We start from the raw sequence: 17855 nt of genomic DNA on the forward strand, positions 1-17855 counted from the left end.
GTTGGAGCACCTCTTCTGGTTTAGTTTCATCTGAGGGAATCTAGTTTGTGTGCCTGAGACTGCTATGAACCAAAACACAATTAGTAGGAATAACTTTTTGATTCTCTTTAAAATTTCACTCCTGATCTAAACAAAAATACTAATGTAGACCCACCATAATACAGCTCCAGAACTGACTACCTTCACCATTAGACTATACTTAGCTTTGTCATGTGTCTCAAGTCTTTGTCATCTAACCAGCAAAGTTCTTTGCAACAAAGATTTCAGTCTCATGCATCAGTTTTATAAATTCTTAGCTTTCATCCTTCCAAGTTTTAACAAAAACACCTACCGTCCTGAAAAGCAGCATATGCTACATGAACTGTCTTGTATTATTTACTAACAAAACTCTTGCTCACTGTCATTGTGCCCCTGGTTAATGCTGTTCCAGTAATGAAGAGCCTCACAAACCAATATTGTGTATTCAGCAAGCTGAGATTGCTTCTAATCTTGAAGTTATTCACTATGAATATAAAAAGACAACAACTGTGTGACCGCAGACTTAATTACATTTGCCTTGCCTGTCACAGCCTTTCTCTTTGTGTGTTTCTTTTGAAATACTGATGCCTTTGCCTTCTCCATTCTTGTTCTCATTCATGAATCTTAGGGACTGAATTCTCACTGTTGTTAGCGTCAGCCCATTTTTAAATCACAGAGAAGAAAATGTTCCTCTTATGACTTCCAATTCATAGTTCTAAAAATCTGTTCACTAAGGGTAGTAAATTAGTCTGACAACAAATGTTTTAAACCAGTATAATATCATCTGCACTAGGATTTTGACAGTACAGGAAAGTTACGAAGAGTTATTTGAAAGATATGTTCCTAAAAAAATATTACTGTGCTACAAAAATATCACTGGAAGACCTGGTCATATTTTGCAGATTTTTTTTTTAATTATTTTTACACTTTTTCAACATTTAACATTTTTTTAACATTTTTAGCTTTTTACCCTTTTTTTAACATTTAACATTTTGTAACATTTAACATTTACATTCAATGGAAGTGAATGTATGCCCTTTGAGGCATATATCAACTGTGTATTTTCATGTCCTTAATCTATACCAAGTTTTTTCTGCTTTTAATTTCTAATGTAATAATATCTAGGATGATGTATCTGCACTGCTGCTTGATTTCGGTAACGAATAAAAGGAATTTAATAATATTTAGGATGATGTATCTGCATTGCTGCTTAATTTTGGTAACCAATAAAAGGAACATGCCCAGTGGCAGATCATCTTTTCAGGGTGTTCATGATCTATATCTTTGGGCTACTTTTTCCATTGTCTGCCTTCCATCCTCACCCCAACTATAAAAAAAAATTAAAAAAAAAAAAAAAAGAGACCATTTTCTTCTTCTGACTCTGTCAAAGATTTTAGCTTTTTGATGCTAATGATATACAAACAAGAAACTAAATACTGTTTTGAAATTTTAAGAAAAACGGCTTCTTTTTTTACCCCTACTTCTGATAACTATAGGCTCTCACTGTTGGAACAGGCTCTCAGATATTACTCTAGCAAATTTTTATATGTATATACTGATTTCATATACATCTCTAGTTTTCCTCTGCATTAGCTTTCCTCCTGAAACACAGCTCCATAGAGCAGGAGAATTATTCTATCTCCTGAGCATATTTCTTTAGAACTCTTTCTGTTGCTATATTTTTAGTTCTGTCTACTGTTTGATTTGGTTTTTTACAACATTCTCAGGGTGTTTATGAACTTACTTATTAGTTATAGTTACAAGGGGAACACAGAAGTAATTTAAAGAAAGAAACATTATTACTTCAATTAGGAAATGAAAAGATAAATTTACTCTGCACAATGTTGGAGACATTCACATGAAAAGTTGCCTAAATGAAGTGTGACATTCTGGAGTTTACACAGCATAGAGATTTTGAGCTAGAGTAATACCTTGAGTTTCTTCATTATTTTTTTGGCAAATAATAATTATTGAAATGAAATAATTGGGATGGTAAGGTAAATTGGAACCTAAAACTAAGTTCTGAGAAATTTTATAATGTGGCTTTCCTGGGATTAAATAAATGTCCGTTTACAGTATGGCTAAATGCACCGTCTTGCTATATGAAGTGTAACAAATAGCATAGTAGGCAGAACTGCACTTAAATGAACTGCACTTTACTCCTTTTGTTACCGTAAAATTATGATTAGGACATTTCCCAGGTACCCACTGACCTTTTACAGCACTTCTTAAAAAAAAAAAAAAATGACAGTACAAAGAGTAAATTTTTGAGAAAGGGAAGAATTACACCTACATTATTAATTTTTAATTTGTTCTTCTCTCTTCTTTGTAGATGCCCAGAGATATGATAAAGGACAGCTCTACTCCTTCTTCGCGCTGACTCAAAATGTGACCCTGCTCTTCCTCTTCCTTTCCATTTTTCTGCAGAACAGAAGTGAGAATCCATTAAACGTCAGGAAACGGCACTTTAACCTTTGGGAGCTGAACTACTGACATTTTAGACTTTGGTAGAAAAAGGGCTAGATGTAAACATTATACACACCTTTTCTTAGTTTTGCTTAATCTTTTGCAGTTAAGAAAACAAAATCCCTCTCCTGAAGGGCAAATAAAAATCACTGTAAAGTTTTAGTTGTCAAATGCCTCCATGCAACTTCAAAGCAATTAATTGCAACATATGATTTCATAGATAAGAAAAACATACTGTTTACTGTTTCAGAAAATGAAATGGTGATTACTGACCAGAGGCAAGCACGACTAGGTGTAACCACTTAAAATGTCCTTAAGGTGTTCCTACTCTGTCTTTTATTTCAGGGAAAGAAAAAAAAATATCTTTTATGGTGTACTTTTTAAAAACAAAGAATCTGACTTGTACTAGGCTTCCATTATGTCAGAATACACTAATTTGCAAGCTTACTCATTAGTAATATCCAATTCTTATATTCACGCATTTAGATTTCTTTTCCCACCACATGGTCACTGGCATAATCACTTGACACATTCCTTAGTGACATGAAATCCATTAAGAGTAAAGACTGAACACTGTTTTGGAAAGGTTTGTGTGTTTTCCCTCCATTCAGATGTCTGTAATTGTCAATCATGTGATCAAATTTTGTTCTTGTTTATATAGCAGTAAATTCAAAGTAACTCCAGTAGCTCTGATGGAATTACAATGAATTGATGCCAGGGTAAATGAAAGCAGACATTTTGTGATGTGTCAGGATTAAGAAAAAAGGAATTATGGGAATAAAGGAAGAAGCTGTCTGTCAAACAGGTTTAATTAAATTCAATTCAATGCATATAAATTAAGGGGGCAAAAAACCCGAAAAACCAATTAGCACAGCCAGAAATTAACAACAAGCAAAATAGCTACATCTTGAAACCTGCCTAGAAAAGCAAGAAAGATTGAATTATAGAAGACTGATGTATTTTTGGCTCTACAACACAAAACCACATGTAACAAAAAAGTGTAGGAAGCCAAACTTTCCAAACTTCTCAGGGAAGAATGTTTTATATAATTCATGCAAGAGCCCTCTCCAGTTGAGGATATCAGTAAGGAGGAGAAGGAGAAAAAAAAAAAAGAAAGAAAAAAAAAAAAGGAAGGAAAAAACATCGCACTGCAAAACGAAATAGCTACTGGAAAGCTGTGGGAGGCAGATGGAGAAATCCCATACTTCCCCATCTCCAATTTGGGTACCTGCAGGCGGTTTAAAGAGCTACAACACATACAGGTACCAGCTACAACAAAGAAAAGTAAAACAGAAGGGACTGTTTCAGTAAGTACTCAACTAAATGAATGTGGTTTTTTTTAAACTTTCATCTCTCAATCATCAAACCATTTAAAATTCAAACTATATTTTAAAAGTGTACTTAAATTCTGGGTAGGAGCAGAGTGTTTATCTGCTTCTCTGAGTAAAAACAAATTTAAGTCTATTGAAAGGAGTCTCCACTGTAGTATTGGATAGGTGTAGTGGTCTGTTTTTGTCATATGACTTTGAAATTCTCTTTAAAACTATTTACAGACCTCTCTCTCTTCTCTTTCTAAACCTAAACTGCCATGTTGGATGAGGTCATTCAGTTTTCTCTATTGCCTCCTAAAGCAAACGATAAAATATGCTTCAGACCTGCTATAAGGCAGGCTGAGAAAGTGGGTCAATACCCACAAAAGTTTCTGGCCAGCAACGCTTTCAGGACTCTTTAGCTAAAGGCTTCATCCTCATGATGTCTCATATCTAATACCTCTCCATGTCCTTAGCCTACAAAGCACAAGATAGTCCATCCTGGTAGGTGGTTGCTATAACAGCCTAGGCGATGTGTTGTGAGACCCACACTGAACTATGTTGCAGAAGGAAGGTACGCTGCCTTCAGGTGGAGTTTCTTTGAGTACTTTCAGCATCCCCAGCAATACAGGGTTCTTCCTGCATGGAAGTGGAGCTCTCTACCTCTGGTCAACCTTGAATGCCTTCTCTTTACCCCTCCTAGATCTCCCTTGTCTTTTTAAAGATATCCTTTTAGTTGCTCCTTTTTCCAGAATAACATGGAACGTTCAAGATATGGATACAAAATGGCCTGATACAATAGTGTAATAATGCCTTCAGTTTTTTTCTTAAAAGCTCCTAACCTCAGGTGTACCTTTTTCTTACCTGCTGAACACTGAGATGAAAGCTGCCCACAACTCCATCTCTTTCCAGAATGGTAATAATTACTATGGAAACAGTCAATGTACACATATTCAGTTGTTTCTTTTTTCCTATGTATTTATTGACACTGGTTTTTCATTTTCTGTCCACTCTTTAAATAAAAACAAGTTCCTTATAAGATTTTAGATTTTATGTGCCATCAGCCTGATAATGTTTTGCTTTAGATGGATCCCATCTCTCCTATGCAGGTTTAGCATTCCAGCCCCTAAGAATTCTATACTTACTAACCTGCTCAGGCTGGGGGGCTTGATATGGCACTTAGAATCATACGAGCTGCATATTTGCAGAGCAAGTGACTTCCATCACATGCCGATTCCACTATTTGCGAAGGATTAATGCTACCTCTATGTTACTATTGGAAGTCGCTCAACTCCTAGAGCCAGCAAAGCACAGATAAGAAAGTGTGACATTCACTATGAAGTAAGAATGTTTTCCTCTTTAAACAGAAATGGTAAAGATTTTTAATTGTAGTTATTAGCAGTGAAAAAAATGCAAGTTGCCTATGCAGATAAGATGCCATCAGACAATTTCACCACTGGAGCACATGTGTCAATAGCTTATAGCATAAATCAATGAATGACGTTTGTGAATTCTCCTGCTTTCTGGTCTTCCCAGTGCCTTTAGGAAAAGAGACAATCCTGATCCTTAGTAAAATACATTATTCACCAGGTGTGCCTTTGTATGTGTGCGATTATTGTCCATAACCTTCATTCTTTTCCTCTCACACTCAGTTTACAGATCACTATTCTGAAGGAGACACTTTATTTTTTATAAATACCCAACTGCTTCTTTCTGATTCTTAAAAAAAATTTAGGTACCTGACAGACTTGCTTTTGTTTTTCCATGGCTGATCACAGCACAAAGATACAATAGTAAATCCAACCATAAACAGAAAGTCACTTTAAATACAACTGGTTTATTTTTACGCTGTGCTTAAAATCAAAAGGATTTCTCGTCTCCCCAGATACTGTGAGAAATCGGTGTTCTAAAAAAAAAAAAACAAACAAAAAAAAGCTCAGATTTGGGGCTCTGTCTCCTGGTCCTTCTACACACCCCTTCCTGTGTGATGGTAATCCTGCCCCAAAATAGTCCTTAAAAAGGATGCTTTGCAATTTAGTCTTAACTCCCCTTTTCTTTGATGAGAAAAGCGGTAATGTGTTTTTTAACTCTTCTTGCTGTCCTTCTGTGTTGTTTTTTCTTTCAAATGAGATTGCGTATAGCACCACAACCATCACACATGGCAATCTCAGAAGTCTTTTCTAAGAAAAGAAACTAACAACACCTCTTTGCCAATCTTAACATTGGTCTTATAACAGCTTAAGACTTCTTACAATCTTATAAGGGAAAGTTGCAGTAAAAAAGGCACAATCAGACACAAGTATCTTTGTAACAGTTGACTTTTCTGTTTGTGTTTTTATAAGAACATGAGGCATCAATCTTCCACTTAATAGAAAGTGGAGGCTTGACTCTTTTCTCATCCCTTTGGAAAAAAAAAAAAAAAAAAAAAATCTACTTCTTAGGTATGAATAAAAAAATTAATACCCGACAACTTCTGATGAGCTCTACTAGGTATATACTGCCCTAGCAATGCAAAAGAACTGTAAACGCAGACTTACTGACCAAATTAAAACTAAATCTATGTCTGCTCTCCTTCAAAGGACATCAGAGTAGTCAGAGCATAGCACTGGATGTAATCCAGAATACTTCATGGTTTATAACGTTCTCATTCCCCAGACAGAGTATGATACATTTAAATCCTTGAAATGTAAAGTGTTTAATCATCAAATGGGAGATAAAACTCATACTGTTCTTTCAGTCATGAAGTTCAGGTGGTAACAAATGAAAGATATCACAAGTCCTTCCTGAGGCAGAGCTGGACCTGGAGGAGGGGTGCTCAGCACATGGTCAAGGGAGCCCATTGCAGCCTGCCAGCTCCCAGGTGCCTTCCTTCTCAGGACAGCTGAGAGGGTGACAGGAACTGGCTGATGGCCCAGGAACTCTTCCACAGGCATGAGCAGGCTGCACCTGAATACCACCCTGCTCTTGTTCTAGGGCTCCAGCCCCGTTCTGGGCTGTAATTGCGCAGGTACAGGAGCTTTCTTGGAAAGTAAATCCATCACATACAAGCAGAACCACCATATTAGTCTTCTGCAGCGGACTCAAGCTGTCTACACTGAGTAACTCTGATGTGACCCAGAAGTATTATGCTCACTCCATAGCAGACAAGCTGTGGCATGAGAGAGACCATGAAATGCATCTCTCTCCAAACACTGAAATAAGCTAACCTGCTCTGGCCAGAATGGTTGTGGATTATTGACAAAAATTGTCTCAGCCTTGGTATTTTCCCTCATTTTTCACAGGATTAATTTGTATCCCTTCAAAAGAATTGCCTTCACTTTTTCCCCAAGTTATGCATTATCACCACAGAATATGCATTAATTAAAACCACTACCTAGATTTCCTTCTGGTGTGATTAAATGCCCAACATGCTCTTTTACAGAATTATCTCCCAGTCTGACCACGGATCATAACCTCAGGAAGTTTTCTATACAAGTGTTCATGGACACGAAAGAGAAAATTATACCTAGCATTTCATTCATATTACACAGGAAAATCCAAGAGATTTATCTGTTTTTACCTAAGCAATCATAAAGTTAGAGAACAAATGAAAGCAACCAACACCTCTTAAATTTAACCCAGAACACAATATACTGACAATATGTGAATGACGTAGAGAGGGACCAGGTAAAGCAGTCTGAGGGTGTAGTCCTGGAAACACACGCACACCTGAGTAACCTTATTCACAGAAAGTAGTTCTACCAAAAACCAAAGGGACAGAGTTATCCTAAAGGCTGTGAGGCTGCAGACTTGGACTTAGCAGTATTTATGCAATTTTTTTCACTCCTTTGAGTACACTAGCCATTGAAAAGCTAGAGTTCACCACTAGGGACAAGACCATAACCATTGCCTGCTTTTTTAAATATTCGCAACCACATTAGCTGCATCCTTAAGGTTATATTCCAGCCCCAACTACTTGATTGCCACTTCTGTCCTGTTTGCTTGCCAGGTGGGGCTGTTAGGCGTCGGGTAAGATTGATTCAGACACACTGACTATCCTTTTCAAACAGTATAAATATGACCATCTCAAGTCATGACATGCAGCAAACCTGACTGTCCATATGGGCAAAATTAGGATAGATAGTATAGATACAGCTATCTTTAAACACTTTGCAAAGAAGAGTTCTGAAGAAAAGCAGTGAGCTACAATCAGATGGCTCTGGATTTACGTGGACAGTCAACCCTACAGTGCCTGCTATCTGGAAAAATTATAGAGTTTAGGTTTATTAATAGAGTAGTGTATACTTTTATAAATAGGTTTGCATGAAATAATGAGATGACTTCTCAGACCTTTTGAGGTCCAGGAGAAAGTATGAGGAATAAATAGATAAAATTATTATTCTACTAACATTTTACTCAAAGGACTGGATAAGGTGGCAGTGTAACTGAGGACATTTTTATTTATTTCATTGTTTACAAAGCTAAAGTCAATCATGAGATGAAATAGCAGGTAATGCCAGCTCCCACCTAAGGAAATTTGTTATAGAAATAATATTCTTCTGAATCCATGAACTAGATTTCCTTTTGAACAACAAGAAAAAGGTAGAATGGGACAAATAGACTTTCTTCATTGCTAAGACGCATCCAGATATGGACAGACTTGAAGAGATCCATGATGCTGCTCTATGTGCACGCTGGAGTACTGTGAAAAGGGGTAGTAACCAGGCTACTACTGTGACTTCAAACTACTGCTGGTGTGAGCCTTCCCTCCTCAAAACACAGAGGGAGTGGCATATTCATGTACCTGCACGATCTCTCCTTCTGTTGTATTCCGAAATCAGGCAGGGAAATAAACCTCCCCCATCAACTTTCTTGTTTATTTCTCTAGGGTATCATAACCCAGCCACTAGGCCCAATCACACAGTGAGATATTGTTACCTGGGATATCTTATAAGTATTGAACTGTTCCTTTTGATCCTGGGTTCAACGAACCATTTATTAAAAAATTTTGCAATCATTTATTAATCTTACCATTCTACCTATAAAAGGCTTCCCATAAGAAGCGCAATCAAGATTTTTTGTCCTTTCAATACAAGTCTTGAGAAACCCTTGTCACTTGCATCATAAGGTAAGGAAAACCACAGCAAAAAGTGTGATCTTTGCATAGACACCCATGAAGAGCCCACATACCATAAAGTAAATACAACAATGCCTACAGGAAACACAATGGTACTTAATCATACCCAGTATCATTAACGCAAAATACATTTCATAGGCAGTCCTCAAAAAAACCAAACAAGTAAATTCCGAAGGAGGCAATTGGGATAAAGCAATACAAAAGGATTCTGAAGGAGCAAAAAAAAACCTTCAAAACCAGATTGTATGAAAGGCTGGTATAATTTTTTCTAGGCTTTTTAAAACCTTGAGCTAACTTTCAGATATTATTTTCTAGGGGACAGCACACCAGCAGTTGTCAATAAAGAGAAAACTGATAAAAACCTATTTTGGTATTAATGACAGAATAAAAGCCCTACCATGGGCAATAGGCTGCAGGAGGTCTGTTGGTTGCATGACACATTCTTTCTGTCAACAGCAAGCAAATATTCACAGAACTATTAGCTGTATAGTGGATCCAGGCTAGCCTCTAGTCACATTTTTATTCTGTTAACTAATAAACTGATTCAATAAGAAGATCCACTTAACGCACATACCAGCTGAAAAACTGTAAACATTATTACATAATATTTTTTAAAGGGATGAGTTTTACACAGAATCAGTTGTATGATTTTCATCATTTTAATATTGTGCCTTCAGAGAAAATTCAGCTTTGGACAGGCAGACAAAAGAAGCAATAGTATACGTTACTACTACTGTTTTATGGATCAGAAAGACCTTTAAACAGTGGTATGCTCATGAGATAAGAAATTCTTAACAACATTCTGGGCTGCTGATTCTTCCATCATTAAGAAAAAAAGGGTAGGTCGAAAAGAACACACAAAGGCCAAAAGAAGGGATCTTTCTCTGCCTCCATTTTGGTAGCTGATGGGTGTACATGCCTAAATAAATAAATAAATAAATAGATCTTTTTTAGTTGCCAGTATTTGGGCCTATCTCATAAAATTCAGAATTTAAAAAAAAAATAAAAATCCAAGTAGACACAACTTTCTTCAACTACTTCTAATAGACTGTGATTCAGCAGAACTCTGAAGGTAATTGACTTTAAGCTATTTCCCCATTTATTAATACTACTGCCTTCTCCCAGGTCTTACCTAAAAAGTTACAGAATCTCTTATAATGAAGTAAAATATTCCAACTGAAAAATAACTATTTCATAATTGCATAAAAATAGTTTATTTACCAGCCTATTTCTACACATTAGAAAGAGTCATCTTACAAGGGAGAAAACTGTCATTTTTATTATGCCACGAAATTTGAAACATTTCTGTTGATTTAGCTGAAGTGAGTGGTCATATATAGTTCTTACAGAACAAACTGTAGTGTTGAATTTATAGCTAGGTCCTCACTTATTCTTTCAGTTGTTTTTTGATGTGACTGGAACAGGTTGTATTTCCCACAGTGAATGATAGCTCATGGCAAAGTGATATGCTCATTTATCATTATGAACAAAACCATAACTGTAATAATACAGAGAATATTTGAAATATTAAAAAAAAACCCTAGAGCTTAAATATTTCCAATTATTTAAGTCACTGAGAAACTTTTCATTGACTTTAGCAAGTGTCAATATGTCTTTCTGTGCAAGGATGTAGTACTTAAGGACATAATCTCACTGAACCTAAAGGTTTTCGTTTTTTCTTTAATTCCATTAATTCAATCACATTCTTTACTTACTGATATTTTGTCCTCCAGAATATTTGAGGAAGGTTATTTGTAATTTGAGGTGATCATAATTTCACAATCACTGATCCTTGCACAAATTAATAAAAAAAAAGATTTGCACAGAAATTAACAGTAAAGTATAACCTTGCTCACTTAAGTGAAAATAGAAATATATACACCTGAATAATTTCTGTCTTGTAATGAAAGCAAGTCTTTTGAAAATGAAGACTTGTTTTCTTAATATATGTAACTACAATTCAGAGCCAGACCAGTCACCTATAAAAATGTTTTGTGGTCAGTGCAACATAGAATCATAGAATCATTAAGGTTGGAAAAGACCCTTAAGATCATCGAGTTCAACTGTTAACCTAGCACTGCCAAGTCCACCACTAAACCATGTCCTTGAGCACCATGTCTACCCTTCTTTTAAACACCTCCAGGGATGGAGACTCAAGCACTTCCCTGGGCAGCCTGTTCCAGTGCCTGACTACCCTTTTAGTGAAGAAGTTTTTCCTAATATCCAACCTAAACTTCCTCTGGCTCAGCTTGAGGTCGTTTCTTCTCATCCTAAATGTCCAGAGCTAAAATAGGGGGGGAAAATAGCTTTTTAAAAAAAATTAAAGAGATAGGACATACATAGATTCAAAAACCTATAATATCTCTGTATATGTTTCATGCGGTCATTGAAACACCCAGAAAGTATCTCTGATTATCTCTCAAGGAATGAGATTTTCAGACTATGAAAGTGACTGGTCATAAACAAAAACTGTTTTACATCCTTCATTATACAAGGTAGGATGGATAGATGGCAGTTGTAAAACCATCTTTGCTGCAGCTAGGCAAAACTCACTTGTAATAGGTCTTGTTTACTGAGTCTTTATAGGACCTCAGAGTTGCTCTGAGGAGCTACAGCATGAGCTACATTCAGTATAACTGCAATTACAGGTGAATTCTGCAAATGGTCCAAGTCCCCTTATTTGTGTTTCTGAACACAAAGTACGTATGCAACATGCATTCTAGTCCTCATGGTCTTTTAATTAATAAAATGTAAGACACTAGACTGTGTCTAGGCCTGTGAAAGTCCTTAAAGACATTTCTTCCTTTTCAGATTTTTCCATAGAAATAAGACATTTATGTACAAAAGTTTGCAAAGCCTCTACCTCCTCAAAAACCCCTCCCTCTGCCCCTCAAAAACCTACCACACACACAACTCTGAATCATAGAATCATAATATACCAGGTTGGAAGGGACCTCAAGGATCATCTGGTCCAACCTTTCTAGTACAATCTAGACGAGATGGCCCAGCACCATGTCCAGCTGAGTCTTAAATGTGTTCAGCCTAGCAGAGTCAACCACTTCCCTGGGGAGATTATTCCAATGATTGACTGTTCTCATTGTGAAAAATTTACCTCGTGTCCAACCAGAATCTCCCTGGGAGTAACTTGTACCCGTTACCCCTTGTCCTCACCATGTGACTCCTTGTAAAAAGGGAATCTCCATCTTCTTTGTAGCTCCTCTTTAAGTACTGGTACATTGTGATGAGATCACCTCTAAGCCTCCTTTTCTCAAGGCTGAACAAACCCAGCTCTCTCAGCCTATCCTCATACGGCAGGCTTCCCAGACCCTTGATCATCTTGGTGCCCCTTCTCTGGACCCCCTCCAGCCTGTCCACATCTTTTTTGTATAGCGGGGACCAGAACTGTGCACAGTATTCCAGGTGTGGACTGACAAGAGCTCTTCTAATTGACAATGCACATACTAAACATATTCCTGTTTCCTCCATGCTTTGTTGTCAGTCTTACATGGTTCAACTAGTAAACTCTAAAAAGAAAATCTGAAGATACTTTCCACTAAGTCTGCCATTGACCTAGTCCAACAAACAGAAAAGCACCAAAATGGAAAACAAAACAAAACAACCCAAACAAAAAACTTCCCCCAGCCTACCCCATAATTTGGTAACTTGGTTTCTAAGGAAAATCCAGAGGTGATTGCATGAGTTTAATTAGGAACTGGTGAGTCAATGAACTATTTGGTTGCAAGTGCATATATTCTCTTACCCTTCCAGGATATCCCAGAATACAGTCTGCTCCTCTGCATTTGCTCAAGAATCAGAGTTTGCTTTTCTTTTTCTCATTTTTACTCCACGTATATCACAAAGGACACTTTCCCCTCACCTCCAGAACATACCCTGTGCCTCTTTGAGAGTTGCTGGAATGGAACTGCCACTTGCATTTAACACCTGGTGAAAAGCTAAAGCAATGTCTGTAAAGATTGATATGTCTCTAAAGGTTCAAGGCTCAAATATAACTTATTTGCATGCATAAGAAGGTGGAAAGGAGAGAGTGAGAGTATATATGTGCTCACATGTATCTGCAGGAACAGGGAGTAGAAAGGCAGCTCTATTTTTGTCCCCATGCACTGACCAGGAGGAAAGCAGTTTCTCTTTACTGAGGGCAGAAGACATGCAGACCCTTCCTACCTGATGGTCAGCCAGGAGTAAAGTCATCCTAGAGAAAATGTAACTGAGTCATTGCAGAATAAAGCCTTCCCCAATACGTTCTTCCTTTGGACAGTTGGGAAGTTGGGCTAAAACTGTGCTTCTGTCCCACCTCCTTCATCGACGGAACTGCATGGTGCCCCATGAATGCTGAAACAATTTTATCTGCTTTGAATACTATACATCTAGGTGTCTGTACATCCCCCTCTCAATATCCTGCCTCCTGACAGGTGTAAGGAGCTTTAAAATGAATAGTTGTGCCCTGAATATTCACTGCTGTAACTTGAGCAATCATGAAGTAGCTGAGACAGTAATTAAGCAGAATAAATCAAAGTGCACATTGCAGAATTTCTTAGAAGAGACCATCCCTGCCCCCAACAGACGTTCTTTACATAAAAGTCTGGAATGCAAAATGTTTGGCACATGGTATTTCACTTCTTGCACACTGAAAAGAACAACCCCTCCCTCCAACAAATTATGCATAATCAAAATACATCTGTTTTCTTAGAAATTCGTATAGACCTAAGGATTAATAAGAAGCCAGAAAAAGCTAGCCAGTTAAACCGTAAGACTGCAGCTTAGTTTAATCTGTGGTGGGAAAGGGTGTAGTTTAGCTTTTAATTCACATTATCACTACGGTAAAAGAGTCTTTGCCAACAGGCAGGCCAACCTGGCAAGGTGGCCTTCAAACTAGGAACAATAAGGGGAGAAGATGATGACCAACAAACCAGTGAGGAAGTGATGAGGCAGACTGACAACTGGCTGAACTGCTGGGCTCAGAGGGTTGTGATCCACAGCATGAAGTCCAGCTGGAAGCCGCTCATTAGCATTATGACTGGGGGACTGATGCTATGGCAAATACTGTTTAAGTTCTTTATTAATGATCTAGAAAATGGGAAAGAGTGCACTCTTGGCAAGTTGGCAGATGATACAATCTGGGGGCAAGGAGCTGTTACATCAGATGTTGGTGCTACAAGAAGGTTCAGAGGGACCTTGACAGGCTGGAGAAATGAGCCAATGGGAACCTCATTGAGTTCAACGAAGGAAGGTGCAAAGTCCTGCACCTGGGAGGAACAAACCCATGCACTAGGACAGGCTGGGGGCCAACCAGCCGGCAAGCAGATTGTCAGCAAGGACCTGAAGGTCCTGGTAGACACCAAGTTTAATATGAGTCAGCGATGAACCCTTGTGGCAAAGGTGGCCAACAGCATTGTGGTCTGCATTGGGAAGAGCATTGCCAACAGGTTGAGGCAGGTGGTCCTTCCCCTCTGCTACACCTGTGAGACACATCTGCAGTACTGGGCCCAGGTCTGGGCTCCTCAGTACAACAGAAACATGGACATACTAGAGCGAATCCAGTAAAGGGCCACAAAGATAATTAGGTGCTTGAAGCATCTGACATAGGAGGACAGGCTGAGACAGCTGGGACTGTTCAACTAGGAGCAGAGAAGCCTCAGGGGGGGATCTTATCAATGTGTATAAATACATGATGGTGAGAGGTAAAGAAGACAAAGTCAGAATCTTCTCAGTGGTGCCCAGTGAAAGGACAAGAGGCAATAGGCACAAAAATTAAATACGTGAAATTCTGTTTAAATATAAGAAAAAACTTTTTTTACTCTGCAGTCAAACACTGGAACAGGCTGCCCAAACAAGTTGTGAAGTCTCCATCCTTCATGATATTCAGCACACACCTGGACATGGTCCTGGGCAACCTGTTCCAGCTGAACCTAATTTGAGTAGGGGGCACTGGAGTACACAAACTCCAGAGATGCCTTCCCACCTCAAGTATTGCGTGATTCTGTGGTTACTATCTATTGTACACATATTTATAATGATGCTGGAATAAAGTTGAGAAAATCTGTCCTAAGATAATTGTTTTCAAACAAAAAGCTAAAAATTTTCTCAAAGAAAAAAGCAACAAATAGATTAACAATGAAGGCTAAAGGAAACTTTTTGGAATGAGTCAAGTTCAACGGGGGAATTTTAGCCGTGATTATAACAGTAGAACTCTCTATCTATATAACCTATATTATTGCATATTTGCATACAGAATAGACATCTAAAAGTAGTCACAGACTAATTTAATTTCTTATTTTCCTACCTGGATTCTTGTAATCTCACTAACTTCGAGCATGCGCCGAAGGATATTATGGAAAGTACATATGCAGAAATGAGAAAACACTGACCCAGCCATACCATATTGGAGTCCAGATTTGCAGTCTGGTATTTTCAGTTTAATCAGTTTTCCTGCAAAAGGACAATGGAACTCTTAACCAGTTTACCAAAATGTAGCTCATCTTAAGTTAGGATGCTAAAATAGATCTCCCATAAAACTGTTTAAGAAACAGTTTCTGAAGGAATCATTGTGTTTATGAAAAAACAACCATCAATTTGATTAAAGAGCCCAAGTTTAGGAAGAAAAGCTGTTGAGTTACTTCTCACAACAGTAAATGATTATAGGTATTATTAAGCAGGTGGAAAGCAGAGTGTATTTCTACAATAAACTTACAGGTAGGAGAAACACATATTGTTGAAAGCAAATTACCGATACTGAAAAGATGAGGCCTCTAAGAATATTGCAATTAAAAGGGGTGCAGGGGTGGGCGAGGAGGATGGCAAATTAACTTAAAAAAACCAAATCAAACCAAAGAAGCCATGAGAGCTGCTGACTGTCACAGTACTTCTTAAAGATGCCAAACTTCTCAGGCATGTGTTTTTGCCTTTTTCTTATATGAAAGTCTTAGAATGAAGTCTGCTCTTCCCATTGGCTGATTGGGTGCATTTCACTGGAAACTTTTATACCGAAGAAGAGCAGAAAAAAGTTCCATTAAATTTGATTTTAGAATGAGACATTCAAAAGAAAAGGTCACAGACGACATCTGACATTTGGGCTGGGTAAAGGGAAATAAGGCAAAAAAGTGGACTTTTGCAAGGCGCATTGGCACAAAGGAGCAACTGAAGTTGTGTGAACAGATAAGATAAAATAAATAAGAAAAGGTCTGAAGAAAATCGAAGAGGGTATCAACTCCTGAGGTCTGCAAAAGTAAAAACACAATCCACAAGAAGAGAGAGGCCATAAAACCAGGAGATAAAGTTCAGGAAGGTGTCATTGCGAAAGTACAAGCAGAACAAGATTTTACAGAGGAAACAGATGGTATCAAAGGTAGGAAAGGCATGAGGAAGAATGAGTCTGGAGAAGACTTTTGGAGGTGCAACCAGGGAGAGCGTATTACCGTAGAGTCTTTGTGGAATGCCAAGGGGTCCTGGGCAGACTTAGGAGAAAAGGAACGTGAAGGAATTTTGTTAGATTAGCTTTCTAAGGAATTCAGAAATTAAAGGGAGATGGAATGTGACTATTAATGTTCCATAGAAATTATCAAAGTCTGTTCTGGGCAGAACAGAGGAGAGAGAGACTGAAACAAAAACATCAATACAACAGCCTTGCATGGGCAGAAGAGTTTCACACTGAGCATATTTGTATCTAAGTTCTCCTTCCCATACACAATCTAACCACAAGAGATACTCCAGAAAGGCAATAGAAAACTGCACATAATGGCAATTATCTTATAGCAAGAGCTGGCTTTCAACTCCAAGTTTATAAGTGATCTGATTTTTTAAAAGACAAATTCAGTAGTCTTTGAAAAAGTAAAATGATCTTTTTAGCAATATTAACTGTGAAAATAATATCTGGCAACCTGTATCAATTACTTTGCAATGGATGTTAATCACTGAACATTAAGAAAAGATCTTTAATACCTTTAAACAAAATCCAAACTAAATTTTCTGTTAATATGAAGTGCTTCCTACATGCCTGATAGTGGCTGTGGTCTAAGTAAAGAAGAACCAATTACTTCTAGAAGTTAAACATTCTGAAATTTCAGATACTGAATCAGTTGCATAGCCTGTACTGGGAATTCTTTCCTGACAGTGATGAGATGATGTTCACCACTGGAGGACTAGTGAACCACTCTGCACAGGAAGAATTTGAATGTTACTCAAAGAGCTAACACACCATTAAATTCATTTTTATATAGCTAGGTAGATTTACATAAAATTAAAATGCTGGAATTGTTTGTAAATATTTTTTAATAAATGGTTAAATCCTGTTTCTTATCTCACTATATTCTATAAAGCAGTGTATTTGGCAAAACCCCACACTAAGTGCTACTTTCTGTTGCCATGATGCAAACAAGTATCACCATAGCATAAAATGATTGCCATGGTTTTAAAATGAGTATAAAGGGAAGGAACAATCAAGTTTCAGGATTGTGCTCTAAAGAGAACACCACTCAAGACAGCTAAATGTCAATATTCATAAGCTTATAGCAATTAAATGGGCATTTTCTGGTGTAATATAGCTCTGCATAAGCGTGTTCATCTGTCAATACACAGTAGGAGGAGTATTAATTTTTAAATGTGCAACAGCAAACATGAGTTAAAATCTGCTTAGATTTACAGTTTGACATGAACCCACATCAAAAGCTGAAGATCATTTTAATCCATCCTAAAATAAGCATACAACTATAAAAAGTTTATCAGATAAACAATAGCTGTCATTTTACAAGTAATCAGTGATATACCTATTTCAAGTCATCACTGGCATACTAAAAGTGATTTCTCACTGAGCATATCCTGAAAATTTGCATCTCTCATAAGGTAAATCATTAGCCTTTAGAGCACAGATGTTCTGACAATCTCTCTTCTACATGGCTCCACATATGATATTTTAATAAACTACTTTCCTA

The 17855-nt window shown here is 37.5% G+C and overlaps 1 protein-coding gene across 1 annotated transcript in view; it reads right to left on the bottom strand.

Moving 5' to 3' along the window:
• The window catches only part of KCNH8 (potassium voltage-gated channel subfamily H member 8), a gene marked incomplete at both ends in the record, with an annotated part of 195412 nt that overhangs the window by 96256 nt on the left and 81301 nt on the right, over window positions 1-17855 (bottom strand). The window contains one exon of the mRNA XM_082315341.1: window positions 2312-2439. Within this exon, the coding sequence (XP_082171467.1) occupies window positions 2312-2439 (128 nt within the window). The remainder of the gene's footprint in view (window positions 1-2311; window positions 2440-17855) is intronic.

Source organism: Platalea leucorodia (assembly GCF_965183815.1).
Source record: "Platalea leucorodia genome assembly, chromosome: 1".
Lineage (NCBI taxonomy): Eukaryota > Metazoa > Chordata > Aves > Pelecaniformes > Threskiornithidae > Platalea > Platalea leucorodia.